At 36.4% G+C, this 18,215-nt stretch overlaps 1 protein-coding gene across 1 annotated transcript in view; it reads right to left on the reverse strand.

The window, feature by feature from the left end:
* Positions 1-16,929, reverse strand: part of LOC103696140 (cytidine/deoxycytidylate deaminase family protein) — a 56,628-nt gene extending 39,699 nt beyond the window's left edge. The window contains exons 1-5 of the mRNA XM_008777674.6: positions 16,398-16,929; positions 15,423-15,557; positions 2,027-2,126; positions 1,715-1,840; positions 1,305-1,618 (exon numbers count right to left, since the gene is read on the reverse strand). Coding sequence (XP_008775896.4) covers positions 1,305-1,618; positions 1,715-1,840; positions 2,027-2,126; positions 15,423-15,557; positions 16,398-16,838 — 1,116 coding nt within the window. The 5' untranslated portion in view covers positions 16,839-16,929. The remainder of the gene's footprint in view (positions 1-1,304; positions 1,619-1,714; positions 1,841-2,026; positions 2,127-15,422; positions 15,558-16,397) is intronic.
* Positions 16,930-18,215: the final 1,286 nt, after the last annotated feature.

The raw sequence follows: 18,215 nt of genomic DNA on the forward strand, positions 1-18,215 counted from the left end.
AACAGAGGCTCCAATAGAGGTTCCTTTTTAAATTTTGCGATTTTTCAGTGAAGCCTCCGCTCTTCCTTCCTCTTCCTCCCTCCCCCTCTCGCTCTCTCTTTTCCTCTCTTTTCTTCTCCTTCTCTCCCTCCGCACGCACGCTGGCCTCCGCCACCCTCTTTCTCTCCCTCCCTCTCTCCCTTCTCTCTCTTTTTTTCTCCTGTTCTTCCTCTCCCCTGCCTCCTCCATTGTGTCGGTACAAGCTCAGCATGGAACGATAAGGGGGCATACCGACCCGTGCTGCTGGGCAACTAGTCCAAGCCCCAATTTTGGCACAACAGACCTTGCTTATTATCCATGTAGATTCATTTTCGTATGTATCAGATCCAACAACCAACTAGTTTACACAACTCGTATAGGTAAACAAATAGACCTAAATAGATTCTTTCGAAGCAGATATGCGAGCTTTATCCCCATTATACCCACCATCATCGATGCCCTTATGTCATAGGTGCGATGTACCTATCTTCACAATGGAATTTTAAATCCACAACACTATAGATACAGGTTATTGCATCCTTTCTCAAAATGATGCTGAATGCTTAACCCAGAAAAAGATACAGAAAATTCTTTTAATATGTTCTTGTTCAAAAAAATCATAAATCATTACCTCAATCAATTCCGAGAGTTTATCCAGGTATCACTTAGTAAATTGGGTTATTTAGGGAGATGACAAGGCTCTAACTCTAAGAAACAACTTCCTTGATACACTCCAAAATCCACTTCTAATGTAATATAGATGGTTAATCTCAAAGTTCTTGATGTTGATTTTATTGTATGCATAATGAGTTAGGATCTATGAATATAAATGATGACTAAATGATGGAATTTATGGATGTCGATGTGATTGTATGAAGTATAGATTCTGTTATTGTGATAATTTTATTATGCTTCATTAATGTTCTTTTACATAACGCGCGTGTGTGTATCCCAATTGTATTTACAAGATTTGCCATATCACGTTGTATATTCGTAACTAGTGTTTTAATTGATCTTTGCAAGATAGCAAGGACATGTTGGATGTGCCTTGATAACTCATGGAGTTGAACTTAGCATGGGACCTTTGAGGGACTGGTTTCTAAATGATTTTGCAGGACAACAAGCACATGCTGGATACATTCTACAAAACAATTATATATGCATATTTTACCACTTTGTTGATAGGTATCAAACATAAGTTTTCCTAAGTATCAAACATAAGTTTTCCTAATGAAAGAGTTACAATGGATATCAAACATAAGTTTCCCTGATGAAAAAGAATCTACCTTGTGAATGACACCACAAGATATTGCTGGTGCAGCAAGTGCCCCACCGCACTCCCATAATATGGAGAGGTATCCACGGTCATAGCAATACTCCATAACATCTCTAGGATTCAAAATGTCAAATTCCACCACTTCAACGCCTTTTCTTGCTAGATTCTTCTGCATCTCTTTTCGAGCACCCCTTTGTGTTGCAACTATAGTGTATGCATCAAAGACATTCCAAAGCTTTGCTTCTTCAGGGAGATCAAGTGTTTGTGACATTACAATTCGTACCGGAACATGGCCCCCTCCATGTCTTGCTGTTAGATGTGGATCTAAGATTGCAAGGAAAACAATACAATCATGTGAGGTGGCACCAACACTTCCTCATTAAATGGACTCACAATTACAACCTATTCAAAGAGATATACCATCACGGCGTACAGTATTTCCTCCAACAACAATGGCATCACTTCTCCCACGCAGCTCAAAAACTCGACCTCTAGACAATTTGCTGCTTACCCAAGATGCATGTCCACTGCTAGCTGCAATTTTTCCTGCCAGCAAATCCCCAGCTATAAGTTTATAAATGCAAAGATATTATACATATCTTCAGTATGATGCTCTTTCTAAGCTGCAGGAGTTTTTTTTTTTTAAGAAAAAGGAGAAAAGATGTGTAACATGAAGAGAAGATAAATAATTAGGAACCATATAAATTACCCAAGAAAAATTTTATTGCTCACCATCCAAGGTCATTGCGTACTTGAGAATAGAGAATGGAACATGACATGCAGTTCTATAAAGCAATGGAGCATTTACTACGAGGCAGGACTTCAAAGCTTCCTATAATAGATGATTTCAACAAGTTAACAAGGTGATAACATATGCGACAAAATATGATATACTTCATTAAGAATGATTTTCATGAAGATCAGTTGCTACACATAAACAAGCTGGTATGACATGTTAGGGTATCTGAATATCAGCCTTCTACTTAAATTTACACAAATAGATATATTATGTAAGCAAGCACAAGGAACACAGTATATCTGAAAGAATGAACAGGCATTTATGGGTTTGAAGATCAACATATATTCATATCACATAAATGGACAATTATTGAGCTTGCAATGAACAATAAGAAAGAAAATGGAAGTACTTCAGGCCTACAGCAGATTTCATGAAAAGAGAATCTACAAATCATGAACAGGATAGTGGACTATGACATATTAAAGAAATCAAACTACAATCTCAGCTTGCCATATTCAACAGTAGCTGTTTCTCTTCTTCTTATCTAGAGCACAATTAATGACACGAAAGAAAACTCATCTAAATATGTTCGGATCAAAAATTGCATCACAAAATTAAGAAAAAATACTCCAAGTCTGATATATCATTACTGGGTAAAGGAAAAATTGAAAGTCGGACACATAGGCTCATAAGTTTGGTATGGAACTTGAATTTAACATTATCAAGTATAACTCATATGCAAGACTGGTGTTACTAATAGTTCCCAAGGATGAGGTTGTGGTCTCCTTCTTCACCAGCTCTTGTGGGCCCAAGCATGGTAGCTGGTCAAGCAATGGTGGCTAGGGTGATGGGCATGGAGGACAACCCCTTCACCTGTAGGTACACTCATAACAGGGTTATACAAGTGCTTTTAGGACTCAAAAACTGCAAAAATAGAAAAGCAACTGGAGGCATCATCTGCTACTGCTATGGGTGAGGTTAGATGAAAGATGGTGGAACAAAATGTGAATGTAATGGTGTGATTGGCATTATAGTGTCTAGGGATGTCAGCAAGAATAGAGGACATTCAACTTGAATTGCCTAGATCAGGGCATACCGAACTGAACCAAGATGGTTTGGCCCTAATTTCTAAGAAGTGAGAAGAATTGCTCCAAACAGAATGGTTCAAAGTGGAACCGATGCGAACTGCTAAAATATGAACCAGTTCGCTCTAGTATGAAGTGAGCGGTTCGCACCAGTATGAACTAGTCTGCCCCCCCCCCCCCTTTTCTCTTTCCAATAATAAAGAGGCCTAAGAAGGCCTCCTGAGCCTTCTTAGGCCTTCTACTTATTTTTATTTTCAGAGCCCCCCCCCAACACTATTTCGTTAAAAAATAGGTGAATTCAATAATTAAAGACTAGTTCCAACCCAAAACAAGGTAAGGTGGCTCTCCTCCACCTCATCTCTTCTTCTTTTTTTCTTTTTTAACATCAAATAATGCAAAAAAATAAAAAATAAGGGGAAGTCATGCCAATTTTTTTGATTTTAGCATGATTTCATATATGATATAGATCTATGAATGATCTACATGATGAAATTAAAATCTTTAATTTTTGTTAAATCTATATTTTTTAATATAAAAATATATTTCTAGATTAAAAATTAAAAAATAAAATAAAATCTAAAAAATAATTGTAAAATTATAAGCTTGTTTAGGAGGATGCAAGCTACTCTAGATCTAAATTTGGTGTCCATTTATTCAAGTTTGGATACGATCATGCGCACAGTGGCCAAGGCCCAAATTTGCATAAAATTAGAAAATAAGCAACCATTGATGCATGCCCCATAAGCCGAGAAAAATACACGTAGCTTCTATGGTAGGGTTCTATATAAATCTGAGCTATATCTAATTTGTTAAAAATTTTATATTTAAAAAATTATTTTTTTAATTTAAAAATTGTTAAAATATATAATCAATAAAAATATAAAAAATTAGTACTACGTATTCGATAATTCAAAAGTATTTTCTGAAGTATAAAATATATTTCTTAAATTTTTTGATATTTAAAAAAAATAATTTAACATTTATTAAAATATATAAATAATAATAAAAGAAAAATTAGCACTATATATTTGATAATTTAGAAGTATTTTTATGTAAAAAATAAACTTTTTTCATCATAATAAAATTATACTGTTTTTAAATAATTAATAAACTAATGTGCTTAATAAACCTGTAGGCAAGGAAGGCCGAACTCGACCGAACCACCTGATTCGGCCCGTACCAAGCCGACCCGGTGGAAAACCGGATTGATTCGACCATTGGAGTCGATTCCTGCCCCGAACCGGCCGAAACCAGTTCCGAACCAACCGGAACCGGCCAGACAAGGTCCGAACCGACTTGTATTGGCTAGAACTAACCTAGAACAGGCCGGAACCGTTTAAAACCAGCCGGTTTCGTTTGAACATGATGCAAAATAGACAGTTCGCACCGAGTCGACTCGGTTTTGAACCAGACCCTCTCCTTTTTTTTTTGTTTATTGATAAAATGATCTTGAGAAAGCCCGAGAATCATTTTCTAAGGGATGGAGAACTTTCCTCCTTTTTTCCTTCCATTCATAGCAAAAATCACACCGATTCAGTACTTCAAAAGGAAGATCCAAGCCTAAATAAAGTGTACTTCCTCTTTTTAATCTCATTCCCTCATTTTTACAGAGGCTTGAAAAAATAACTCGAAAATTGCAAATTAAAGAAAGATCGTGCAAAAATTTTTGATTTGGGCTTGATTTTATTATATGTTATAGATCTATGATGATCTACATGATGACATAAAAATTTTTAATTTTTGAACTATATAAAATTTTTAAAAATTTCAAAATTATTTTTAATTAAAAAATAGAAAAAAATCTAAAAAATAAAAATTACAAAAAAATTGTAAAATCAGATGTGTATTTTGGGGCATAAAAACTACTCTCCAACAGAATTTGGAGTTCATTTATTCAAATTTTGATGCGATCATGCGAATAGTGGTGTAGGTTTAAATTTGAAAAAAAAATGAGAAATAAGTGGCCTTTAATGCATGCCAACGAGCCTAGAAAATACATGTAGCATCCATTGTTGGATTCTATGGATCTGAGCTGAAATTAATTTTTTTAGTAGTATATATTACATAGTTCAGAAGTAATTTTTGAAGTGAAAATTTTTCTAAATTTATGATATTTAAATATATTTTTAAATTTAAATTTATTAAAAATATATAAATCAATAAATAATATAAAAATTTAGTATTATGTATTAAATAAATTAGATGTATTTTCTGACGTAACAAAATTATCTTTATCATAACGAAATTTTGCTTTTATTAAATAATTGATAAACTGACGTAGTTATAAACCCGTAGAAATTGAGTCATTAAGAAAAAAGAAACCAGAGCGTAATATTGGTTGAATCATGAAAAAATGCTCTTAGGTCGGCACTATTGAAGTGTAACTGGTGCAACATAGTGTTCAAAAGAGGAGGGATAACCAGATTGAAGGAGCTGATGAAGAAGCATTTTGCTGATTTCAGAGCAATGAAGAAAAAAAATTTCAAGAAGGCAATGGTGGACCGCCAAGCAACAGAACTACCTTCCTATCACTCCAGAGAGTCAGAGGCATCCCCTCTAGATGACGAGGCAAAGATCCTAGCTGCCATGCAGGCGAGCCTGGATGATCAGTGGCAGCAGAATGAGGTGGCCAGGCATAGAGGTCAATTTGGGCTCTCATACTACGAGTTAGGCTCCGGTTCTGCGAACAGCAAGGCAAATCCAGAGTTTAAAAAAATCTCCTCAGTTAGAGAGGGTGTTAGCAGAGATAGTGGCCATATTGCATCTATACTGAAGGCTTTTGGTAGCAAAGAAGTCATCTAGAGAGATTCCATGAGGAGCAGCAATCCATGATTTAGATTATGCCTTCTCCAGTAGAGAATCGAAACAATAGAGAGTTGACATAATGCTAAAGAATGCTAAAAAAAGTATATATGGCGAGCTATTAGATACCGGTTCTACTTCAGCCACATTCCAGCGAATGTGACAGACAATACATACTATAGGTCCGCCATTTCCGCCATACAGACTGTCGTCTCGATGCAGATCCTTCAGGCCCGAAAAACATCTACAGTGAGCTTCTTGACAACAATAATGGGTTAGAGGAGCGGAGAGTATCATGCAGATCATCATTGATAATAGGCAACAATATAAAACCATCGGAGAGATCTTGATGGAGCGCCGGCCTAGGCCTAGGCCTAAATTTTTAAAAAAATAAGAAATAAGTAGCCTTTGATGCAGGCCTAGGTGCTTAGAAAAATATATGTAGCATCCATGGTAGGGTCCTACATAAATCTGAGCTCAAATTAATTTTCTAAAATATCTGCATTTAAAAATTATTTTTTATAAAAATAAAAATATATAATTAATACAAAATATTATAAAATTAGTAGTATATTACATATTTTAGAAGTATTTTCTCAAATAAAAAAATAATTTTTTGAATTTATGATATTTAAATATATTTTTATATTTAAAAGATATTAAAAATATATAAATAAATCAAAAAATATGAAAAATTAGCACTATGTATTAGATAAGTCAGATTTATTTTCTAAAGTAGAAAATATTTTTTTAATTGTAACAAAATTTTGCTATTTTTAAATAATTAATAAACTGATGGGCTTGATAAACCTACAACAATGGAGCCATCAAAGAAAAAGAAGGATCCAAAGCATGACATCAATTGGGATCACAGGCAAATGCTCTCAGGTTGGTGGCATCACTGGAAGTGCAACTGGTGCAACACAGAGTTCAAGAGAGGTGTAATCAGGTTGAATAGCACCTAGCTGGTGGTTATCTGGATGTATACAGTTGATGAAAAAGCATTTCATTGATTTCAGAGCAATGAAGGAGAAGATTTTCATGAAGAAGGCAAAGATGGACCGCCGAGTGACAAAGCCACCTTCCTATTACTCTAAGGAGTTACAGGAGGTGTCCACTCCAGATGACAAGAAGGCAGATCCAAGCTACTATTCAGGCAAGTCTACATGATCAGTGGTAGCAGGATGAGGTGGCCAAGCATAGAGCTCAATTGAGCCCTCACGCAATGAGTCGGGACTCTGGTTCTACGACCAATAGGGCAAAGTCAGAGTTCAAGAGGACCTTCTCAGTTAGAAAGGCAGTCAGTAAAGGAGGTGACCATATTGCATCTATGCTAGGAGCTTTTCATAGTATAAAGAAACCCTCCAGAAAGATTCTTTCAAGAGCTACCATCCATAATTTAGATCCACATGTCTTTTTTAGAAAAGATTCGAAGCAGCAGAGGGTCAACACCATACTAAAGAAGAATAAGAAGAAAGATATGCGGCGAGCTATTGGATCTTAGTTCCACTTCAGCCACATCCCAGCGAATGCGGTAGACAATACATACTATAGATTTGCCATTTTCTCCATACAGGCTACCGATCCCAATGTAAGTACTATAGGACCGAAGGACATCTATGGTGAGCTTCTTGACAAGAATGAGCTAGAGAAGTGGATTGCCTCATACAAGAGTAAGTGGCCCATATATAGATGAACAATGATATGTGATGGTTCGATCGGTCCTACTAGGTAGAGCATCATCAACCTCTTGACATATTGTGATATAAAGATTTTCTTCCAAAAGTCGATTGTTGCTTCCCATCAGGAACACGATGCCATATACTTCCTCAGATTGATGGAGGAGGTGATTAATTAGGTAGGAGAGGAGAATGTCGTGCAGATCATCACTGATAATGGGCTACAATATAAAGCCATCAAAAAGATTTTAATGGAGCAGTGACCACATTTTTTCTGAAGCCTGTGTTGCATATTGTTTTGACTTAATGTTGATGGATATTGCAAAGATTCGTAGGGTGCAACAAATAGTGGAGACAATTCAAACCATTACTAAATATATTTATAACCATACATAGGTCCTATCACTGATGAGGAGGTATGCAGGGGGAGAAATCTTGAGACCAGGTGTGATACGGTTTGCTAGTAACTATCTTGTATTTAATAGCCTCCTTAAGAGAAAAGCAAGCCTACATCAGATATTTGTCAAAGCCGAGTGGCAGAAAAGCATATTTGCGAGGGCCGGCATTGGGAGGCATTGTAAAGGATTTGGTGATGAGATAGACATTCTAGCAGTAAGTTGAGAAGATAGTAAAAGTTATCAAGCCATTATACAAAGTGCTTTGGACCATGGACAATGAGAGATATCCCTAGATAGGCTTCTTGTATCATATTATGGAGAGGGCAAAAAATCATATCAGGGAGGCAGATTCGATGCATGCCTAGGAGTACATTCATTAAGCAGCGGTGGAGTTACCAGATGGGTAAGAACTTGCATCTAGCAAGTAAGTAAAAATATTGAAAATTAGACTGCTTTTATACTTATATAATTTTACTAAAACAATTACGAACTCTATCTACAGCTTACTATCTGAACCCGAGATTCCAATACACCATACGTAGAATCGTTATGGACGACAAACTTCTGGCCGCTCTGCGTAATGTGATTTACAAGATCGAGCCTGATCCAGAAGTCGCAGCCCTATGTGCAAAAGAGTTAAATTAACTTAAGTGACATACGTAAGTTAACTCGTGTCTTCAATGATTAATAAATTACAATATAGCTCTTTTTCACATCCAAAAATCTTTAGAGAGGGCACTGACAACTTTGGAATCTCGACAGTTGTTATAAGAAAAGTATGAATTTTTGGTATATTACGTATCAATGATAACTATGGCTTGACGTTAGATAGTTACTAATATGATACTATCTTATATGTAAGTTTCTTCAATATTTTTGCAGCAGAATGATGAATTTATTTTGGTTTGTTATCCGGATCCTCTCCCAAACAGTCTCCTTGAGTGGCTGTGAGAGCAACTAGTCCACCTTCGCCCCCATCCACAGCAAGCCGAGGAACCATCTGACATAGAAACGTTCAAAGACTATGATCTGAGGTTAAGGCTGAAATGCATTCAGGACGAAGTGGAGCTGAAGTATACGAATCCGATTCACAATACTTTTGTTGACGATGAGGATGATCCTATGATCTGATGTCTTATGGGCCAGCAACAAAAGTTGGAGCTTGATAAGCTAGGATCGCCTCTACAATCGGCCTGTTTTATAGCTAGCAAGGCTAGGATGGATGCAGGGCAATGGGTAAATCGCAACATTTCACACATCTTTCCAACTGATCAGCTACAAAGGTCACTGGAAAGTCGGTCATCACATGACTCCTTGTTCGAGACATCCTCCTAAAGATATGATCGAGAGTTGCATAGATGCGACCACCGCGCTACTTGGTCGACCCAGTCCAAAGGGCAACATCTATCCCAGCATAGCCAAACAGAGATGGGCACGAAGAGTAAGTAGGCAGCTGCTCAGCACAACAAAAAAGAAAAAAAAAGGTAGTTGCAATCTCGATGGAGAGTATGGAGGCGTTAGTTCACTCAAATTTAAAGACGAGAAAGAGTAGCGATAACAATTCTGGTCGTGACTGGCCAAGGAGGGAGTGGAGGACATGAGACCACTATTTATAAGAGAAAGCTGTGGGATAGTCTTCGATTCACCAGTAAGTTCCAGTTTACGCATTCTATACAGAATAGGGATCACAGTGCACGATCTAGTAAAGCCCGCAAGAATACGATGTATATAGAAGACAGGCTCCTCGAGGTCATTTAGAAGGACACAATGCAGCTGCAATGACCTCACACAGGTAGAATCTATAAACATATCAGGTTCTGAGTCATATACTGGATCCTATTATCCGCAGCTACAGGCAACCTATGACCCATAGAGATACGAATTTAGATATAGTGCGTCTGAGCATTATCCTACGCAGCCTAGAGCATCCTACATGTTGAATTTTGCTTCCGGTATATTAGGATGGGCCCCTCCATAGTCATATTATCAGCCAGAGGAACACCTCTCAAAGCTTGAGCTTTAGTGAAACATCTGAGAATGGTTATAACCCAGAGCACGTTCCTTATGGAATAAGCATACAGGACTACAATGTCGTTTGGTTAGAGTAAGCTAATGTGCCACCTCATTATGTTAATGATCCGGATAACTACGAGAGGCATCATTACTCGAAGAGATTTTAGATATCGGTATGTATGTTGTACTATAAATATATGTAATTAATTGCATCATTTTATATTTTGTATCTCACTAATTGATTTTAGGATATTTTATGTTGCTTCTTATAACATGCAATATCTCACTGATCATTTTATGTTTTGCATCACTCTAAAATAACAAGATGCATCACTTAGATTGTATTGGGGTCATACAAACATGAAAAAAATTAAATTATACTTAAAATCATTGAAAAAAATTAAAAAAAAAAGATTACCAATAAATCAAACCTAAAAGGCATTGGGAAAAAATTGGCATGTCGTTTCAGAATCAGCATGCCTTGGCATACCGAGTGTCGGTACGGTACTAAACCAGCCGCTAACCGATATAGGTCCCAAAATCAGTTTGGCGGATCTTGATCTCAATATTACATAAGACAAATAGAGGTTGCATTTCGCCATCTAATTGCTCAAAAATTATTTAAATAACCCTCAATGTTGTGTCTGTAAGATAGAAGAAAGCAAGATATTCAAGAGAGAGAGCTAGAGGGCTGCTTGGGCAACAAAAAGGGATTTGGTGATGTGACACATGGTGTTTTTCTTGTCAAGATCTAGCAAGTGATCATTTGTATTGGACCTTCAATATTTACGAAGGGTAAGGATTTCTTCCAGGGAGTCGGACTATCCTTTAAGAGGCAAATACTAGAGTAGCCGTCTCAATATCTTTGAACCATGGATGTAGCCCAAATTTGGGTGAACCATATAAATTATAATATCTTCTTTGTTTGCTTTCTTTTGTTCCTTTGCTTACATATGTTCTTTTGTCATGTCTTGCACCTATTATGTCAAATACTGGGGCTATTTCCACAATAGAATAGCAATTTAGTCCTGAAATTAATTTCAAACCTAGCCAAATACAAACCCGGCTCGATTAGGTTTTGTTCAATTGGGCTCAATATATTATATAGTTTTGATATCAAGGGATATTCTCTCTTGATTTCGTATGATCATTTTTTATGCCAAGAATGCCCACTCGCTTATCTTACATTAATTACCCCACTTGCTCTCTTCTTCATATCAGTTACCACATGTGGATATCTTCCTCTCTTTCCCCCGTTATTGCCTATCTCTCCTCCTTGATCAGATCAAAATAGACTACAAGAACTAAAAAATAAAACTCCCAAACAAATCAAACTCTATCTTTATCTGATTCAACATAAAAACATATCCACTTCCCCTCCTTCAAATGTACATTGCATATACCTAATTGCTAATGTGCATATATATTTATACAGTGGCCTTTGGATTTGGATCTAACGGTCCATAGCACTAAGATTGTTCCAAGCTTGAATGTTTATTTAATTTTTTAAATAAATTAAATGTTAATACAGGCTGAATCAAGCTTGGTTCAAGCTTGAATTGATTTGTAGCTCGATTTAGGATTTTTCAAGCTCATCAATAAGACTCGTGGCTGCAATTCAAAATTTAACTTGAACTAAGTTCAAGATAGTGGTAAATATATCAAGCTTGAACTCAAATTTCAAGCTCAAAATTAATTTCAACAAGCTTGATCAGACTTAGGCTCGATCAACCTCGGCTCAGTTATGCCCGTTGACACTAGGGATCTCCAAATGTACAGTCAACACCTAAGCATCTACTTGGACTGATTAGGGACCTAGGCAGTTCCTTTACTTCCACTTTTCTTCCTTAAACAGATATGCATGTGTAATTGCACAAAAAAGGAAGTAAATCATTTATGGTAGCATACTTTAATAACTGAACTGAAAAAAATTGTATCATTTAAGAGTAATATAATATAAATCTGCAAATAAACTTAAATAATTTCTATTATAACATCATGATAGAGTAGAATAACCACAATCATAAAATATGAGGAAATCTAGAAAAAGACTTGATATTCATGATATTGGAGAAATGATCATATCATAGTGAAATATAAAATTGTAAATTATATTATATGCATAAATTGTAATAGAACAGTGGAATCTTTCTCATATTTTTCCTTGAATTATCGCCCTTAAGAAGAGCAACTAGAATCTAATTATTTTTTTTCATCCATTCTTTTAATGATTGCTTTATTTTTGAAAAAAAAAAGTCAGATTTATTTGGTTAGGAGTTAGTCCTATATTGTAATAGATACAGATGGAATTTTTGGAAGAAAAATGACAGTTGTAAGTGGAATCAAGTATTCCTCAAATATAAAACTGCTGTTTTTATATATAATACAGATTCTATGACATGATAATATAATAGATGCTCAATTAAAAATTATCTACTTTAAATATTTCCTGTGCTTCATATTCATAATCTAGTGGACAATTATAGAAAATAGGTAAGGAGTTTGAATTTAAGCTTTGTTAACCATGGTAACTAACACTAATGGAAATGAAGGATACTCATACTTCCAAGTTTAAGTAAGCAAGCATAATTGTGGGCCTAAACCAAGAAAGCAAAAAGATGGAGAGACAAAATGAAGGAAAACAAGTGGCATAAAACATAAAAGGAGGAAAAAAAGAAGAAACTAAAAGAAGAGAGAAATGGAATTTTAAAAACAAATCCATAAGGTGAAGAAGGAGAAGGCTTAGGAGAATAGGACAAATTATAAGGAAGTAAACTAGCATGACTTTAGTCTGACTAAAGAGCAAAGAAAGAGAAATATAGATAAGATATGCCAAAGAAATTAACAGAAAAGAGATGAAAAAAAACATGAAGGAATGGTGAAAGAAGGGGAGAAGAGGGAATTGGGGGAAAAAGCGAGAACTAAATTATAAGAGAACAACGGTAAAATATGAGGAACAAAGTTTTATATCCAATGTAAATTTTCAGATGTCATTGGACTATAAAATATATTGCTAAAAAGAAACATATGCCTATATACACAAACACATACATGCAAACAAAATATATGCATATTCTAATATAGTTAAGTGCAAAAATTCTAGATTCAATTAGATATAATTATATATAATTTAAAAGCTAAAATACATGTTATTTCTATTGAATGCTATCATCACTTTAAATTGACCGATGCTTGACCACCAAAGAACCACTTAGTCCAACAATGGATTACACATGATGCTTAAGTGGCCATCCATGGCAACATAGGGTCAAAGTGATGGAGAACCAAGAGAGATGGTTTGGACATGTGCAATGAGATGTGACGAAGGTCAAGCAAGAAGAGGTGCTCAAATTTATGGGAAAGGATATAGAACTTGTAGAGGAAGACCTAAGCTAGCATGCATAGAAATTGTGAGGCAAGATATAAAAAAGCTGGGAAAAATACTAGAGCTAGGCATTAATAGGAGCAATTGGCAAATGAGAATTCATAGATCCAAGATCAAATGGTTGGGACAAGGCTGATCTTTATGGTCATGCTTATAGGGGAGGGAAGGACAAGAGAGGTCATATTTCCAATTATGAAATGAATGATCCCTAGGAATAAAGTAAGAGACTAATGGAGTTGAGATGCAAGTTGCCAAATAAAGCAAGAGAGAAAAAAGTAAACCTTAAAATTGTTGCATGAACAACTGCATGAAGATAAAATGTGTATTCAACTCTCCATATCCAAAATTTTCCAATAAGAGCAAAACTATCATCAACTGATTTCCCAAAAACACTATGATAGCAAAGCTACACATAGGGTTAAAATTGGCAATTCTGCAAAAAAATCCCTTCAAAGAGCAACAAAACAAGGTTACGTGGTATTCATAAATGCTCAAAACGTATGATACTAGAAATTAAAATTTTAATGATGAGAATCTATGATAATCACAGACATCAAACTAGTAAGGACTAGCCTATACTAGTGCCCAGTTAATGGCAATGATGATTTGAACTTGAATCATGCTTTATTAAACCAATAAATATCATGTATTGGTAAGAAAAGGACTAGGGATTAAAACCTCCCATTTTTAAGGCAAGCAGCGCACTAATAGTTTGAAATTGATTATAAAAAGGCCTTTCTCTTGTAGGTTTACAAAAAGAGTAGATAAAAGAGAAGGATTGGAGAGCATGATTCAAAATTTAAGCATAAAATTTGCAATATATGATAAGTTGAGAATGATTTTTAATATGTGTCATGCATCAAAAGTTTTCTTTTCAATAAGTTGTGTCATGCATTAACAGTCAGGCAGGTAAATGCATCCACAGCACATGTTGAATTTAGACTATAATATGGAAAGTCTGCAATAAACCATTGAATCAAAAGGAAAAACATGTTGTATGAAAAAGATTGGTGATGGCCTTTGCTATTCTAGTTAATAGAGACAATACAGCAGCATGTAGAGTGAATCAAAATGAAATCAAAATCAATGTAGAAGTTTTTAAGTTTATTCTAGTTAAATCAGAAAATATGCACAATTGAACTGCAGAACGTAAAGGAAAATCTCCTTTCATCATTTTCATTTTAGGTTTGTAAATGAGCTGTTTTATGCATGCTATCACCTTAATTTTATACCCTAAACATCCAGCCAAACTATTTGAGGCCAGATGTATGGATCTTCAATAGCCAAATTTTCCAAAAAAGGAAAATGTTTATCCAAAATGCGAAGAGAAAATGATTATTGAAAGCCAAAAAACTAGGAAATTAAGGGTACAGAACTGAAGCTTTGGGCTTCATATCAATAAATTTTGTTCAGAAGAAAGTAGTTTCCAAATTCTATAGAAGAAGCCAAGTGCCAAAGGACATCATGTACTAATACAGAAGAAAAAAGAAGCATCTAAAGCATCATAGGAAGGGTATCTTTTAAACTATGATATTAAAAATTCTGAAGAAATTTTTCCCCCGATCCCATCAGTAGCCTTCTTATCCCGCTCTAGGAACTGATCGCTCACCATTCAGTTTCTTGAACAGTTCATGATAAATCGGTTTGGAATGTCCTCATGCATACACTGTAATTGGAGTTTAAATGCTTTAAATGTAGGCATTGTATTTGTTGATATTCAACATTCATGATAGTGAAATAAGCAAGAAATCATGCTGGAGAATAGAGAATAGAGATAATGCCTCCTTAAAACCCATAGACCCCAGAAATGCAATGATTTTCTAATGAAATAATGTTAAAATGATACGCATGAGAGGAAAGAAGATGCATTGTGACATGAGCAATGTAATGGGGATGATGAAGTTGCGGCATCCATCTTTTCTGAAATTCTTTCAACCTAAACAGTGAGCTCAGTAATTTCGCGAAAAGCCACAGGCTCTCGTTCATCTTACCAGTCTACAAGAAAGAAGGTTGAAAGGTTTCATTACCTCAAATACTTTACCATTTAAATCCTCTCCAACAACATCAACTTGAACACCTTCACTCCTTAATGATTTGATCGCCTTTCCTCGCAGGTGCTCCAATGGATGTCTGAGCCCCACCACAACTCTTGAAATTCCTGCCTAATGGATAGAATATCAACATCATACGCACTGAACACATTTGATGAAAATTCATCCTGTTCATGCAATTACAAACACAAAATTCTCCAAATGTTACAAAACACACAGGTGACATTAGCCTAACATCAGCCCTTCATGTCTCATATGCAATATCTCATAAATATACATGTAATGTTCTTCAAATGTAACATAATATTATAAACAAACATATCCATTTTCAGTGGACCATAAAAACAGGAATTTACAATAAGTTGATCATTATGAAGAACCATGACGATTGCGAACATAATTGGCTCAAAAGTATGAGGTTAGATGACCATATAGAGTTACCCAGCAAGCTTTTCCGCATTTTGGACAGAGAAATCTTTCAAACACGAAGAAGAAGTTCCTACTGAGGTAGAAAACTAAAAATATGATGATTTGACAACCGTTTAGTAATAAAATTGACAAAAGGGAAAGAAAAGGAACCCATCTGAGTACAGATGATAGAAACGAACATTAAATTCAAACCCAACGGATGACCTAAGATGACGTATTTGAACTGGAAGCATGACGCCAAAGTTCATATGTTGACAGAAAATTGATATAAATAAAACCAATATCAGTTGATAAAATCAATACAGACACCAGAAAACCGATCTTGTTACTTGATGATCAGCAAATAAAAAGGAAAAAAAAGTGTCCAAGACAAAAGCCAACATCTTGCTACGTGATCAATCCAAATAACATCGAATACATTTGAGACATTCATACAAACACCACACGACCAATTAATCCGTAAACATAAAAAAGAATAGCTTTTCGAGCAGTTTGAAGGTCAGCAGACGGGGGGGTCCAAACCTGGACGAGAGAGGAGACGGGGGTGCGGTCGCCATAGCAGTCGTCGGGTTCCAAGTTTAGGTAGGCGGTGGCCCCGCGGGCGAGGCCGCCGGCCATCTCGACGGCCTGGAGCTCCGCGCACTTGGTGCCCTGCGCGTAGAGGAAGCCCTGCCCGACCACGTCCCAGCCCATGGTGATCAGGCACCCGGAGTTGGGGTGGGGGGCGGAGAGCCCCGCCGAGAGGTCCGCCACCTCCGCCGCCCGGCGGACAAGGGCCGCCTCCTGGGCGGATCCGAGGCCGTTGGCGCTGCCACGAATGGAGCGGTGGCGGCCGGCTGCAGGAGGAGGAAAGGAGAGCGCTGCTCCGCCGGCCTCGGCGCCGCCACGAATGGGGCGGCGGCGGCCGGCAGCCGGAGGGGGAAAGGAGAGCGCTGCTCCGCCGATGGATAGCAGCGACGACATCTTGGCTGGCGAACTCCACCAACGAGACAGACTGAACAAAGACGGTTGAGACGAGTTCGGTTTCTCTATTGCCGACTCCCTGGTACCACGACCCGGTTACGGGACTTTGTTGGGTCTTTTTTTATCCTCCGGGTCCGCTCAAACCCATCAACGGCAACCTAACGGACCACGTTTCTCTCCGTCACGGTGCGAGAAAAAAAAAATATATATATTTGTACCATCAACTTCTAGGCTGCTGGTAATCGAACCTATGAACTTTAAAGTTGGGCAATTTAGTAAACAATCTTAACAAATCATGTTAAATAGAAAGTCAAATAGATGGAGTCCAACATTGTTACCCTTAAATGTTACATGACCTTACATAAATTTTTAAGGGCTCGTTTGATTCGCTGTAAGCATTTTTCCTCCTATAAATATGATTTGTGGGAAAGAGATTCCTACAAAGAGGATGCCTGAAAAAATACTTTTGGCATGTTTGGTTAACAATGAAAAAGTGACAGATTTTCAGAGTGCTTATGTTTGGTTGACCATCTACTTTCCTGAAAAAATTATGCATAATTCCTATTGTACCCTTAATAAAAATTAAGTCTTTCATGCCTCTTTAATATTGAAGGGCTTTTTTGAAAAAAAATAAAAATGATATGATTTCCGACTTACGGGAAAGTAACTTTTCCAGAGGGTTCGTTTGGTTTCGCGGGAAGCATTTTTCCTCATAGGAATATGATTCCTATGAAACAAATTTCTAGGAAGAAGATGCCTAGGAAAATACTTTTGGCATATTTGGTTGATAATGGAAAAGTGACAAATTTTCAAAGTGTTTATGTTTGGTTGGCCATCCACTTTCTTAGGAAAGTTATGTATAATTCCTATTATGTCCTTAATAAAAATTAGGTCTTTAATGCTTATTTAATGCTGAAGGGTTTTTTTGGAAAAAAAATAAAAATGGAGTGATTCCCGCCTCATGAAAAAGTAACTTTCTCATGTTTTTCATATGAAATATTTTTCTATGAAATGTGGGAATCATATTTCCATGGGCATACAACTTTTCCGTCTCTCTCCTTTGAAAACTCCAACTAAACAAAAGGCATCTCATTATTTTTCCGCTGACCACACTTTTCCCTCTTCTTTTCCTGCGAACCAAATGAGCCCATATTTCTCATGAGAAAGACTTTTCCACGAAACGTGGAAATCATATTTTCATGGGAATACAACTTTTCCTTCTCTCTCCTTTGAAAACTCCAACCAAATAAGAGGCATCTTATTACTTTCTGGTTGACCACACTTTCCCCCTTCTTTTCCCACAAACCAAACGGGCCCTAAATGTGCTAACATTCCCATCCGAAAGAGGAAAAAATTGTAACTAACATTGCTCAAGTA

Source organism: Phoenix dactylifera, chromosome 13, assembly GCF_051530095.1.
Source record: "Phoenix dactylifera cultivar Ajwa chromosome 13, Ajwa_hap1_PhDact_Kaust_v1.1, whole genome shotgun sequence".
NCBI lineage: Eukaryota > Viridiplantae > Streptophyta > Magnoliopsida > Arecales > Arecaceae > Phoenix > Phoenix dactylifera.